Source organism: Fusarium mangiferae, assembly GCF_900044065.1.
Source record: "Fusarium mangiferae strain MRC7560 genome assembly, contig: FMAN_scaffold002, whole genome shotgun sequence".
In the NCBI taxonomy this organism is placed as follows: domain Eukaryota; kingdom Fungi; phylum Ascomycota; class Sordariomycetes; order Hypocreales; family Nectriaceae; genus Fusarium; species Fusarium mangiferae.
The window spans coordinates 1215628-1229719 of NW_024573922.1; the positions used below are offsets into that span (position 1 = coordinate 1215628).

The 14092-nt window shown below is 50.2% G+C and overlaps 5 protein-coding genes across 5 annotated transcripts; 3 read left to right on the forward strand and 2 right to left on the reverse strand.

Annotated features, from left to right (window-relative positions):
* Positions 1-2339: 2339 nt before the first annotated feature.
* Positions 2340-6505, forward strand: FMAN_06298 (uncharacterized protein; the record flags this gene model as incomplete). The annotated part of the gene is made up of 2 exons (XM_041826939.1): positions 2340-6373; positions 6424-6505. 2 exons carry the CDS (start codon positions 2340-2342, stop codon positions 6503-6505), a joined length of 4116 nt encoding a protein of 1371 aa, XP_041677952.1.
* Positions 6506-6822: 317 nt separating this feature from the next.
* Positions 6823-7793, reverse strand: FMAN_06297 (uncharacterized protein; the record flags this gene model as incomplete). The annotated part of the gene is made up of 4 exons (XM_041826940.1): positions 6823-7013; positions 7064-7165; positions 7210-7442; positions 7495-7793. 4 exons carry the CDS (start codon positions 7791-7793, stop codon positions 6823-6825), a joined length of 825 nt encoding a protein of 274 aa, XP_041677953.1.
* A 461-nt stretch (positions 7794-8254) lies between these two features.
* FMAN_06296 (uncharacterized protein) lies at positions 8255-10348 on the reverse strand (the record flags this gene model as incomplete). The annotated part of the gene is made up of 5 exons (XM_041826941.1): positions 8255-9039; positions 9089-9561; positions 9607-9889; positions 9942-10146; positions 10220-10348. The coding sequence occupies 5 exons, from the start codon at positions 10346-10348 to the stop codon at positions 8255-8257; spliced, it is 1875 nt and encodes a 624-aa protein (XP_041677954.1).
* Positions 10349-10614: 266 nt separating this feature from the next.
* Positions 10615-11605, forward strand: FMAN_06295 (uncharacterized protein; the record flags this gene model as incomplete). Its single annotated transcript, XM_041826943.1, has 2 exons — positions 10615-10681; positions 10731-11605. The coding sequence occupies 2 exons, from the start codon at positions 10615-10617 to the stop codon at positions 11603-11605; spliced, it is 942 nt and encodes a 313-aa protein (XP_041677955.1).
* Positions 11606-12304: 699 nt separating this feature from the next.
* Positions 12305-14067, forward strand: FMAN_06294 (uncharacterized protein; the record flags this gene model as incomplete). Its single annotated transcript, XM_041826944.1, has 4 exons — positions 12305-12469; positions 12517-12895; positions 12943-13508; positions 13570-14067. 4 exons carry the CDS (start codon positions 12305-12307, stop codon positions 14065-14067), a joined length of 1608 nt encoding a protein of 535 aa, XP_041677956.1.
* Positions 14068-14092: the final 25 nt, after the last annotated feature.

A 14092-nucleotide genomic window follows, 5' to 3' on the forward strand; every position in this document is an offset into this window, starting at 1 on the left:
TGAACACGCGGTTTATTTTTGAAATTAATTCTCTTTCGCCTCTCACTGCCGGAGCCTTACATAATTGTGATGGCCTCTTTTGGGTCGCGTGACCAAGCTGATATGCTCGTTGCCCAGCCTACCTTATGCAGATCTCGCGCAAGCCGTGAAGAGACTATTGAACTTACTATACTGGATTGAAATATCCCATCTGAGTCATTCAATCAATAGGACGAAAAGCCGCCAGGTTACAAACTGGGTGGCCTCAGAGGCAAAGCCACGGCTGTGCGTATACCTATTAAGCCATTCGCAGATGACTGCAAAAGATCCTGTAGGCAGCAGTATCATATGCGACGCATGAAAATGACAGACATTGAGGATCGAGGCCTTTGCTTCCGCGGCGCTTAGCAAACCCGGGCGACTGGGATATTCAGCTTGTGACTTGCCCTGATCATCTCATGGATTGCATGCCCTAAATTTGCTTTGACCACAGTTTTGATTGATACAGCGTGTTATGAATTCGTGCGACTTTAGGTTTCGAGATTTGAGGGCTTTCCTTGTGTTTGAGCATGGATAATCAAGTATTCGGGGTTCCACTACGCGACTTTGCAAGGTACAGGCCTCGTTGAGGTGATACATGATGCCACGAGTAAATGCCTGACGACGTCAATTGCGGCGCGGTACATGTAACAGAAGCAGAAAGAATCGCTTATTTTAACGTGAGAAATTGAGATTGTGTGAGATTTGTTTCGCGCATTTGATCTATAGAATTGCCGCCTACGGCAGATGTTCGTACCCAAATGCGTGTATCACGAAAACTCCACGACGCGCTTTGAGCTAAATTAGTTAACGATCTGACCCTAGATGCCGGTGGTTGGGCGTGCAGTCAGTCATATCTGATACGACGTCTTTGCGGGGTTTGTCACAGACAGAAACACCGAGATTGATAGGAAAACTTGGCAGATGATCAGCGCACAAAGGTCCGCGAATAGCCTCATTTTGCCTTTGCTTCGCCATCTATGAGGCCTTTTTTACGACTACATACGCGCCAGCCACAGTGAGTAATAGTGCAAAGTGAGTCAGAACGCCAGCACCAGGTTTAATGAACGCCTTTAAACTTATTTTTACATTTCTCGATAGCTTCAGATCGCATTCCATCCAAACAATTCCTCTGCCTCAATTCACCAGCCGCCTTCGAGAAAAATGACAAAAATCCATCAGCGAATCGGAAACCCCCACATAAACGTTGCAGCCCGACCGTAAATCACGCCTGAAGCGACAAAGACAAAAACCTGGCCTCAAAAGCGCTACAGGGGTGCACCCTTGTCCATTTTGTTGCCCAAGACGCTGATCTTTGACTGGATGCCCTGACTTTAACGATTGGGCACGCTGAATTGTTTTGAGCTGTGGAAATTCGGCGGAGGGCAGTACAGAAGGAATTTGCCCTGTGCACAGCAAACAAATCGTGTACACGTAACTGTACGCTATGGAGTCTTGCATCTCTCGACTCCCCTTTCTTGCAGAGCCGGAGTAGACTGTAGGACAAAAACGACGCTTTGATCTGTTCTCCCCCTGGCACTTGCAGAGGCTAAATCCACTGCCCGTCAGTACCGGGGATCTTCCCCTTCAACCACGCCTGTCCACATGGCCAAGTTGCCACTGTATGTTGGATACTCTATCACCCCGCTGACTCTGGGGTGAGACCAATCGAGGCCCTTGGGAATGTCGGGTCACTTGTCAAGACGACAGGGGCCTCGTTCGCCCTTCCCGCCCTCCCGTCCACAGCAGTTGAAGCTAGTGATGCCTCACGCGTCATGGCACAGCCAGAGTTCTCTCGTTGGACCAGCTGTTACTGTCGGACGGGCCAGCGACTCGCTGGCACCTTGGGGGGACGTGCCGTGCCCAATGGGGTTGGGCAGTGGATCTCGAACCACCCTGAGGCGGGTTCGACAGACAAGGTTATCCTTCTTGAATTGGGCTCCTCGGGCTCTCTGGCCCGGACGGCACTAGGATCCCTGCCCTGTCCTGTCACCCGCAAGATCAGGGCGATTTTGAACAAAACTGGATGGCCAGACGCTCTCTTCTTTTTGAGGTGATCTTTTTCTCTCCTCTTTTTCCCCAAGTAGAGATTGCACAGCATCTAATACAGCGAGACTTATTCTTGTTTGTTTGTACCCGTCTTCTTGACCATTTATCTAGTGTACCCGACCCCTCCAACTCACCGCCGCCCGCCGATCATATCACCCACTTCGAACCGTTACTTTCCCCCCGGACCCACGAAGTACACACGAAATAAACTCGCAACAAACATAATATTCTTTTTATCTTATTTCATTATCACAGCATAGCAGTCCTACAATATGAGAAAGTCACAGATCAAGACGAAACAAGCCCCGCCAGCGCGTCGGCCTTTCGATCCATTGTCCCAATATGAGCAACAACGACAGCAAGAGACTGCCATGGCCCTCACGATCCGGGGCAACCCGCCCAGAAACAAGTCCGATTCATGGGATGAGAGTACAAGGAACTCAGGATCCAGCTCTGCCATGACGAGAAACAGATCTATCTCACGACCACCAACACGTCGACCAGACTCTGATGGTCTCTCAACAGTGTCTGAAGCCACTACTGCCTCTGACGCCTCGACTGTATCCACCAACACTGTCTCATCTACATCCCCGTCACCACCTCTACGGGCCCAACGACAAGATTCAGGAAGAGGCTTCATGTTCCAGCCTCCTCAACTTCGCTTCCGAAGCACCCAAGACACACGATCACCAGAGCCTTCACCCAGAATGTCATACATGTCGGATGACAACTACGACTCAGCTTCAGAGGTTGGCTGGGGCACTTCATCCAATGTCTCTGTATCAACAAGGGCTACTACTGTCATGAGTGACAGCGAAGATGACTGTGCCAAGACCCCAACAAGGTCTCGCTCCATCGTGCGTAATACAAGCATGAGCACATCTCAACAATCTCGACCTACAGAAAAGAGAGTTGAGTTTGAGACAGATCGACAGCTCGAGCGTCGAACAGAACGTGAGGTTGAGAGAACATCTAGTCGACAGGTTGAGCGTCAACAAGAGCGGACCAAGGAACGATCACGAAGTCGTGGTCGGACCTTTCACATCCACATCGAGCCCAAGGCACAGGAGCCTGCGAGCAACGCCAACAACCAGCAGCAACAGCTACAACAGCAGCCGCAGCAACAACAACAGCAGCAACCACAGCAACTGCAATTGCAACAGCCTCAACAGCAACAGCAACAACAGCAACAGACTACTGTTAATCCACAGAATGCTATGGTTTCATCGTCGGTCACCCAGACCACTACATCACAGACCTACACGCACCAACCCATGATGGCCCAACCGCCTATCGTCAGCCATCAGCCTGCTGTTGCTCCCCAGCCAATGATTGCCCAGCCTGTCATGCAACAACCCTTAATGTTCCCTGCTCAGCCTATCAGCCCTCCTGTCATGCAGCCCGTCATGCAGCAGCCCTTCCAGCAGCCGATGGTCCAGCAACAACCTGTTGTTCAGCAGCAACAGCCTCAGCCTGCCCCTCCCGTTCAACGCATCCCTGAAGAGCGTCAGCTTCCTGAGCCTACACGTCCTCCTTCTCGGCAACGGGCTCGCTCACGCGTTGATGTCGAGCGGACTATGAACAACGAGCTCGAGAACCTCCGAGGCGAGCTCAAGTCTCTCAAGGCCAAGCAGAAAGAGACTCTCAAGGATCTTGATGACGCTCGGTACAGACTCTCCCACATGCAGTCCGACAAGGATGAGCTTCGAGAGGAGAGAAACAAGGCTCAAGCTACCAGGGACAGACTTGTTATCGAATTCGAGGAGCAGACTCGTCTTCTTGAGAGGACAAGGACACGTCTTGATGAGCAGCGTCGCACCGTGGAGAGGTTCGAGAAGGACCGCGACATGTCAATTGACAAGGTCAAAAAGGAGCGTGACCAGGTCCTTGACCGCTTCAAGCGTGAGCGTGACCAGGCCATGGAGGTCGTCGACAAGTTCAAGAGAGAACGCGACCAAGCTGTTGAGCAAGCCCAGAGAGATCTCGACTCGACCATCTCAAAATCTAAGAAGGATCGCGACCAAGAGTTGCAGAGACTTCAGCGCGAGCGAGATGAAGTCATCCAGCGCATCCAGCGAGAACGCGACTCTGTTGTGGACAGGCTCCAGAAGGACCGTGAAATCGCTGCTGAGAAGGCCAAGAAGGATCTCGATGTCTCCATTGCCAAGTCCAAGAAGGAGCGCGATTCTGCTATCGCTAAGCTCCAGAAGGAACGTGACCATGCCCTTGAGCAGGTCAAGAGAGAGAGAGACCAAGCTATCAACCAGGCTAAGAAGGAGCGTGATCTGATTGTCTCGAAGCTCACCAAGGAGCGAGATGAGCTCTTGCAAACTGAGCAGAACTTCAGCAACAGAGTCAAGGAGCTTGAGGACCATCTCGCCAAGCACCGAGAGCTCAAGGCTGCTCTTGAGAGAAACTATGAAGATCTCCAGAAGACCAGCCAAGAGTCTACTCAGTCTTACAGCAAGTTTGAAGCCAAGGCCATCAACTTGGAGCGAGAGCTCGAAGACATCAAAGCTATCCGCAAAGCTCAAGAGACAGCCTATCAAGCTCGCATCGCAACCATGGAGATCTCTCAAGAATCTATGCAGTTCCGCGTCAGCAACATGGAAGAAGATCTTCTCGACAAGGCCAAGGAGCTGGGCGAGCTCACCGTGGAGCGTGACCGCTACAAGATAGACAGCGAGAACTCCAAGTCTCAAGTCGAGTCTCTGAACAAGGACAAGTCAGGCCTTGAGGAGGACAAGAGGAACATGCTTAAGCAAATCACTGATCTCACAAGCGACAAGTCAAGACTCCAGGAACAGCTAACGGGACTCGAAACCGACAAGAAGGCACTCGAAGCGCAGGTCACGACACTCCAGGCTACGATCGACGACTTGAGGAAGGAGAAGGACACCTGGACCAAGGACACTGAGAGTAAGGACGCCCGAATTGCTGGTCTTGATACCGAGAACGGAGAGCTTAAATCGCAGATCGAATCAATCACTAAGGAGAAGGAGGCGGTGGCGAAGGAGGTGGAGGAGGTTGAGACGAAGAGGAAGAAGTTGAAGAAGAAGTATGAGCAGCTGCACGGGGAGAGCAAGACAATGAAGGAGCAGGTGAGGAGCTTGCTGAATGATCAGGATGATCAGACGTCGCAGGTATTGAGGTTGGCGGTTGAGGTGAAGAGTCTGAGGTCGGAGAACTCGAGTCTCAGGTCGTTCTCGGATGCTGCGAGCGTGGTGTCGAGTTCGCTGTCGACGATCTCGAGCTCTGTTGGTACGGTTGATGACACAGCTAGTGTTGTCTCTGATGCTACGGAGAAGCCAGACCCTGCGAGTGTGCCGCAGCCTGCGTCTGTTGAGGATGTACCAGAGACTGAGGATGTGATCGTTGTCGAAGAGGAGATTGAAGAGGCCGCCCCTGCCCCTGCCCCTGAAGTTGAGCCAGAAGCTGAGGCAAAGACCGAGGAGACTGAGGCTCCGGCCGAAGCTCCGGTTGAGGCTGCAGCTGAGCCTGAAGCCCCTGCGGAGGAGAAGGTTGAGGCTGAGGCTCCTGCTGAGGCTCCGGCTGAACCAGAAGCTCCCGCAGAAGAGAAGGCTGAGGCTGAGGCACCTGCCGAGGAAAAGGCCGAGGCTGAAGTACCCGCTGAAGCTCCAACTGAAGAGGCAGCACCCGAGCCCGAGCCCGAGACTGCCCCAGCACCTGAAGAGCCCGCTCCCCCTACGGTCGAGGAACTTCAAGGCGAAAACACAGAACTCAAGGAGAAGGTCGCTACCACCACAGCCGAACTTGACGACATCACCGGAAAACTCACCGCCACCGCAGAAAACGCCGGTAAACTCCAACTCAGCGTTGACACCCTGACGACGGAGCGCGACGAAGTCACCAAGAAGCTCGCCACCGTTGAGGAAGAAGCAGCCGCCCTGAAAGAAAAAGCCGCTTCTGTCGACCTCCTCACTACCGAACGGGATGATCTCAAAGCCAAGCTTCAAGAGAAAATCTCCACCGTAGAAGCCCTGACCGCTGAACGTGACGAACTCACCAAGAAGCTTGAGAGCGCTGAGCGGGAAGCTGTTGTGCTGAAGCAAGTCCGCACCGAGAACAACAAGCTCATGAAGCAGCTTGACGAGGCCAAGAAGGCCCAGAAGGCTGCTAACGCCGAGGTCAAGTCGCTCCAGACTCAGGTCGCCGCTCTTGTTGCTCAGATTAACAACGGCGGCATGACGAGGAGCAAGAGTAGTGGGGGGAGGAAGCCCATCAAGGATCCGAAAAGGGCACAGGAGCTGGTCATTGTTCGAGATCCTCGGAATGGTAGTGGACTGTGAGTTCTCTTTCTCAATGTTTACTATAAAGTGATACTAACGGCTATAGGAGCCATATCGTGCGACGACGCAACCTCAACTCCTCTGCGACGAGGTCTTCTTCTCAGTCTGATGGATCAGCTGATGCTTAGATGATGGAATGAGATGGATGTATGAACATGTTTAACGAGTCACTCATTTGAAACCTTTTCCTTTGTATAAATTTACTTGAGTTTGGGATGTTTGAGTAGCGAAGATGGTTCTGTAGAGGTTATACTAAGACGGACGATGCAATATCTGTATGAGGAACGGTGCATTACGATAGGATCATGGGATGATATATTTCTTTGTGTACGGATAATGGCTAATGGAAGGGATGAATACATATAAATTGGGAGGTTTACTGATGGCGATTGAATGTGAATGCTCACTTGACAATAATATCTTTATGTAGTCATCTATCGAGCCACTACTGTGCTGTATACCCACCATCTACCGGGAGGTTCACCCCAGTAACCCATCGCGCCTCCTGGCTAGCAAGAAAGATCGCGGCGCCAACAAGATCTTGAGGCGATCCAGTTCCATGGAGAGGATGTCTCGACCGGATGAGGTCTCTGTCGCGAGTCTTGATGGTGTCGGCAAAAATGGCCGTCTCCGTAACTACACCATCTGTCAGCGTCGATGAAACTCATGAAATCTTGAGCACTCACAGCCTGGGCAGATGGCATTGCAGTGAATGCCGTCTCTCGCGTAATCGAGAGCGATGGTACGCGTCAAGTTTGTCACACCACCTTTCGACGCAGCATACGCAGCTTCACGATTAGCATTTCTAAAATTGTAGAGAGGAGATTCTTACCATTGGTGTATCCTCCGACAAGGCCAAAGATTGACGACATGTTGATGATCCAGCCTCGGTCGCCGGTCTCGGATTTGTCTTGCTTCAGCATCTGAGCAATGACATATTTGCTGACGAGAAAGATGGACTTCAGGTTGACAGCCAGGGTCAGATCCCACCAGTCCTCTGGAGTTTCGTGTACCCGACGAGGCTCTTTGCCTGCTTCGACAGAGACACCAGCGTTGTTGACTAGCCTGGAAAGAGTGAGCGTCTATTCTTAGCGGGGTCCAAGAGCCTTTTACTTACACGTCAATGCGACCGAATTGGATGACAGCTCTAGATACCAATTGCTCCACGGCAGCGGTTTTGGTGACATCTGTCTCAACGAAGATAGCCTGGCCGCCATTTGATCTGATCAGCTCATCTGTGTTGACTTCTTCTTCCCCATTCACACTCGCACGCGCAGCCGGCTGCAGGTCAGCGCAGACGAGGTGCGCCCCCTCATGAGAGTAAGCCAGTGCAATTGCTCGGCCCAAGCCTGATGAAGAGCCTGTCACAATGCAAACTTTACCAGCCAGGCGAGGTCCAAAAGTCGAAGTAGCCATTATTTTTATCGTTGATGAAGATATCAAAGTCAATGTACCATTTTAAGTGAGTTGTCAGTATTTATAGAGCCGTCAAAGTGACACTCGGAGCTACCGGACTGTGAGCCGCGGCTGCGTGTCCCTCAATCTAACCACAATTCGTCACCTTGCAGCGCTCATAGCGGCATCTCAATTTTGAGTTTGGCATCTATAGCGCTGATGCAACGTGCCGTAAATGGATAACAAGCCGAGTACCCAATAGAATCGAGTATTTGGAGCCGTCTCTCAAGTAAATGGCAATCAAGGCGAAGATCATCGCGGAATTACTGCTCGCTGCGGTAGCATCAGAGACGATTGCATGATTGACTATGTAACTTTGCAATCTCGGCCTAGAGTTTCGGTCCGTCATTTGCTCTATCAACGCGACATCGCGGCTTATCTAACCTCGCGTCAGAACTGAAAATCATTAGGGAATTATGGTATTAGCTATCGTTAGGCCACTCATCTACAAGCTTTGCCCGATGAAACCTGGTAGTCCATCCCAAATCCTTCTCAATATCATCCAAAAGCTTTAGAACCGCATCCTGCTCGTCTTTCTCATAAAACACCTGCCCCGCCACGAACAGTGCTTGCACTGAATTCGCCCTCACGGGATCCGAGGGCTCCGCTAGGCTTACACCGCAAATCTCTCTCGCGTAATGATGTACCTCTTGTTGGATCTGTCTATAAGACTTTAACCGCGCTGAGACAGTGGAACGAATAAACGTTGATTCTTGTGGTTGGTTTACCAGGAGGAGGATCATGGCCATATGATAGTTTTGCATTGTTGCGGCGCAGATAGGGAGTTCGTACCATATCTGGGTGAAACTGCTGAAACAGGAACCTGGGGAAGGATATGGTGTTCTGGCATAAGGTTTGAATGTAGAGGGGAGACTGTCGTGCCATTTCTTGAATTCTTTCAGTAGCATCTTCCAGCGTTCCAGGAGGCGTTCTTGCGTGACGCCAATGGTTGGACGCTGACCGAGAGGGAGGGCGTAGTCAGAGGGATTTATAGCGTCGCCCGAGGTGAGGTGATTTGAGAGCTTGCCAATGAGCCAGGTTAGTTCATTACTCTTGGTGTCTTCTTCGATATCAGCTACGGTGCGAATATCCGCTGAGCATGGCGGACTGAAGGGCATAAGGGTTCCGTCTTCTGTGGTTGCGAGACCTGCATTCTGCCAAAGACGTACGTCTTTAAGATCAAGACGAGTTTGCGTTTCGCTGATGACTGAGGACATCAGTAAGATGGATAATTTGATGAGGTGGTTGACACTTACAAGCGCAGAGAAGATCCTGACGCGCTAAACTCCAAAGAATAGGACCCTGAATAGCCGTGCGTGGTATCACCACTGGTGAAGCAGGATGTGAAGTATCCTCCGCTGGATTGAACAGAGGCAAAGCACTAAGGTGGGCTCTCCAAGCTGTCCCAGGTGCATCCATTAGTTCGTAGATACAAAGGATAGCAACCGCAGCAAGCATATCCTCTTTATCGCTCAAGTTATTCTCATACGTACAAAGGTCAACTGCATTCTTCAGATGGTGAATAGCTTCGTCGTAGTGCTTTGCAGATTCATAGCGCCAGTCGTATCCTTGCCATCTAGAATCGATCATTGAATCAGGGCGACTCTTGTTCACACGATATAAGTGCTTAGCTGCGATCGCACACATGGATGACTTGAGTAAGGGGCTCGTTGCTGCTTTGACAGGGACTTTGCCCGAGAAGTAACAGCCAGTGTCAAAGATGTCGAACCTGACAATGTTAGAGACCTCTATTTCAATGGAGAGGAGAACTGACCAGATACCTGGCCCTTCTTTGTAATGCTTTAGAAGATGAAGTGTTGCCAGTCTTGAGCGATCTGGGTTTTCGCCAGTAATCGGAGCTTCTGACTCGGCGTCCGGAGCATGTACTTGCCCTTCAACGACAAGAGAATCGTCGGCCCACAAGTCTAACTCGGGCCCAGGAGACTCAGAAGCCTGTTCTGCTTCTGCCGCATAAGATATCTCCCTTGTTTCATCAGGATAGTCAATCCTTATGCTATCCTGCTCTGCATAGGGATCTTCAACATGGACGAAGTGAACTTGGCGAACCTATGTTAGCTCTCAGAGATGCACAGCAGGCTAAGCACTTACGTTGGTCCGGAACATCAACCCAGACATGACCCGCCTCAAAAGCGTTACTGGTATCGATCGTATCAAAATCTTCGACGACTTCGCTTCGATTTCTCTTTCTAGCATGACTCTGGAACGGCCGAAACACCGATCTCTTGGAATAACTGCACGTTCTTGAGCTTTTACTACATGCTCCACAAACCGGTTTTGCTTCATCACATTTGAGCTTTCTGCTTCTACAAGTTTGGCTTGCTCGCCATCAGCACCTCATTTCAACAGGATGAGGCGGGGGAACTTACCAGCCCGAAAAAGACCGCATTGTCATCAAACCGAGAAATCGATGGAAAGCATTTGGGTGATCGAGCCGAGCGGTGTTTTATGAACAAGGTGCTTGTTCCGACGGGGTTGCCACTGTTGGATTGAGTCATATGCGGAGACTAAGCCGAAGACCTGGAGAACGCTGACGGAAGAGGATATCAAGGCGAAGGAGGGACGAGAATGTGGGGTAATGGGTGACGTCTCGGCAGTTTGATGCCCCGGTTGATAAGCGGACCCGATTAGCGGAGCCGACTTGTATATGAAGTTGTTTGGGTTATTTATTGAGCTGAATGGCTTCTATCTTTGCTGGATTGAACAATACAAAGTGTACCTTTTTGTATCAGATACAAAAACAGCTGTTCTCTATTCTAGCATCATGTCTTCTCAATCAGCCCCATTCTCCGTCTCTGGCAAGACTGCCATCGTCACAGGTGCTGGGTCAGGTAAACCTCCCGCAACAAATCATGTGAATACTGTACTCACAGCTCCCAGGAATCAACTATGAGTTTGCTCAGATCTTGCTCGGAAAAAACTGCAACGTCGTCATAGCAGACCTTTCACTCAGACCAGAGGCCGAAGCTCTAGTCTCAAAGTACAAAGAATCCTCTCCCCGAGCAGTCTTTGTCAAAACAGATGTCACGTCCTGGAAAGATCTAGCCAATGCATTCAAAACTGCCGTCAAAGAGTTTGGCGACTTTGACATCGTTTGTCCTGGCGCTGGTGTCTACGAGCCTCATTTTTCCAACTTCTGGCATCCTCCAGGCTCCGCTGAATCTAAAGACCCTCTTGACGGTGATCATTATAAGCTCCTGGATATCAATCTCACGCATCCTGTTCGTGCTACGCAACTTGCCATCTCACAATGGCTTCACGGCTCCCCCAAGAAAGTGTCACCTGAGGACCCCAAACGAGTGATCCATATTTCTTCTATCGCAGCTCAAAGCCCCGCACTCAGAAGCCCCATGTATGGAGCGAGCAAGTTCGGCATCACGGGCTTCGTACGATGTCTTGCAGAAGTTGAAAAGATTGGCGTTCGTGTCAATGCTGTTGCACCTGGTTTAGTGCGCACTCCGCTGTGGACTGAACATCCTGAGAAGCTGAAGTACGTGGATGAGGGGCAGGATGAGTGGGTTACACCTCAAGAAGTTGCCGAGGCCATGCTTCTCTGTGTGGAGAGTGATAAGTACCCTGGTGGAACGGTGCTTGAGGTTGGAAAGAACAACACGCGTTGTGTGCAGTTGTTCAATGATCCTGGACCTGATACGAGTGGTCAGTCGAAGGGAGTTTCTATTAGTAACACTGAGGAGGCGGATAAGAGTATTTGGGAATGGCTTGGTGATAAGTCAATTTGGGGTTCAACTCTGTAAACATTTTAGTTAGTTTCTGTAATATCGATAGCCAGTCTTTACCTCAGATCATGTCTCTCCCTCGGTTGGTGGAGTTCGTATAGTAGCTCTGCAACGCATCAAGCCTGCTATCATGATCTGCACTCGTGAAAGTGCCACGCACCAGTCCCCAATGCATACGCGGGTTACTTATTTAGGTAACCGACGATAGTCAAATGACCCTGATGTCTGTGTTGTCCTTGGCTCAACCAGTCAATACGCCTTCCCCTCTTCTAGTTGCACGCCACTTTAATTCCTTAAAGCGAGGTGCAGCGACATCAACCCCACGCAAATACGACCCCCGCTTGTTGTCTACTTGTTTATGTAATTTTATCGTTGCCTAATGCACCGAATGTCGAGGAATCGTCGAGGTCGGCTTGTTGTCCGTGTTTTTGGCTCGTTAGTGGCTTGATGCCCACATTTCGCCTTGACTACCGTTTTGGGTTGTGATGATGCCATCAACAGGACTGCGGCTGTGAAAGCGAAGAAAGGGGATGGATGCATTGCAAGACGCAGTGATTTCGATCGACGTATGCTCTTATGCTTTTCAGGCCGCAATAAAATTATATATCCATCAATCCCAATGCCCAGACCTGAATTCCTCATTCAACATTGCCATCCTGCCATTGGATTATCGAAAACAGCTGCATTCGTTTTGCATTTCCTTCAGTGAATATCAAGATGAATCAAACAGGCGTCGTCATCATCGGTGCCGGAATGTCAGGTATAGGTCTCGGTGTCCAATTGATCCGAAAGTTCGGCACCAGAAACTTCGAGATCATCGAAAAAGACTCTGCAATGGCCGGAACGTGGCGAGTCAATAGCTATCCAGGCTGTGGATGTGATGTATGTATCAAACAGCGCAGAAGGACTCCGTCTGATATCTCTTACAGGTTCCATCTCATTTCTATTCATACTCCTTCGCCCTCAACCCCAACTGGTCCCAAGCATATGCTATGCAACCTGAGATCCAAACCTACTTCAATGACGTTGCCAAGAAATACGACATTGGAAGACACGTTAGGTTCAGCTCAGTTGTTGAGTCTGCCTGCTGGGACGAGACTACTGGAACTTGGGAAACAACCATTCGAGATGCCAAAACATCGGAAGTCATGACTGTTCGTTCGAAAGTCCTCATCTCGGCTGTCGGTGCCCTATCCATTCCTAAAGAATGTGATATTCCGGGTACTTCAGACTTTGAAGGGCGAATATTTCATACGGCTAAATGGGATCATTCATTTGATTGGAAAGACAAAGAAGTAGTCATCGTTGGTGGGTTTGTCCCAGCAGGCACTGGCATCAGTTACTGATTGGAATAGGAAACGGTTGCAGTGCAACTCAGATTCTCCCTGTCATAAGCTCGGGAGATGCTGCCGTGAAGAAAGCAACCCAGTTCGCAAGACAAGCGCACTGGCTTGCAGAACGTCCCAACCCAACCTACTCGACCACTTTTAAATGGGCCATGAGATGGGTCCCCCTTGCAATGCGCTTGTATCGTGCATGGCTATACTACCTGAAGGAACGAGACTTTGCAGGCTTCAGAGTTGCCGAAGGCCTTCAGATGAGGAACCAGTGGGCCAGAGATACTACTGACTATATCCGGAGGACGGCACCGGCCAAGTACCTGGACTTTTTGGTCCCAAAGACTGAGGTTGGCTGCAAGCGAAGGGTCAATGACACGGATTACCTCGCTTGTTTACACCAGGATAACGTTGAGCTTGTATATAACGATCCGATCCAGAAAATTGAAGCGAAAGGTGTGCGGACATCTTCTGGAAGGTTGGTAACTGCCGATGCCATTATACTTGCGCATGGCTTTGAGACTCAGAAGCCACTATTCCCTATGAAGATATTCGGAAAAGATGGGGTCAGCATTAACGAGCATGTAAGTATTCTCTCCACCACTTCCCATATATTGTGGTCTACAGCTCGCTAACAGTAGACAGTGGAATCAAGTCAGTGAAGGTGCGGCGTCATCCTACTTCGGAACATGCCTTTCGGAATTCCCCAATTTCTTCATCATGATGGGCCCAAACACTCTGAGTGGTCATCTATCAGTCATCTACACCACGGAATGCCAGATCAACTACACAATGAGAGTTCTCAGACCAATTCTCACAGGAAAAGCAGACATTGTTGAGGTCACTCCCGAAGCTGAGAAGAAGGATATAGACAATGTCCAAGAGAAAGCCAAACGCCTTGTTTGGGCGTCAGGGTGCACATCATGGTTTATTGATGAGAAAACGAACAGGAACACAATCATGTTCCCGGATTGGCAGTTCAAGTTTTGGTTGCGAAGTGTCTTTGTGGCATGGAATGATTTGGAGTATCGAAGTGTCAGCACTAACGAAGCCGTTAAGATGTCACGAGTCAGCTCGTCGCTTCTTGCCGTGGCGGGTTTGGTAGGTTTGGGGTCATTTTGCCTCCATATCTTGAAGTCATAGACGTGCACTAGAAAGACCAAAGGCT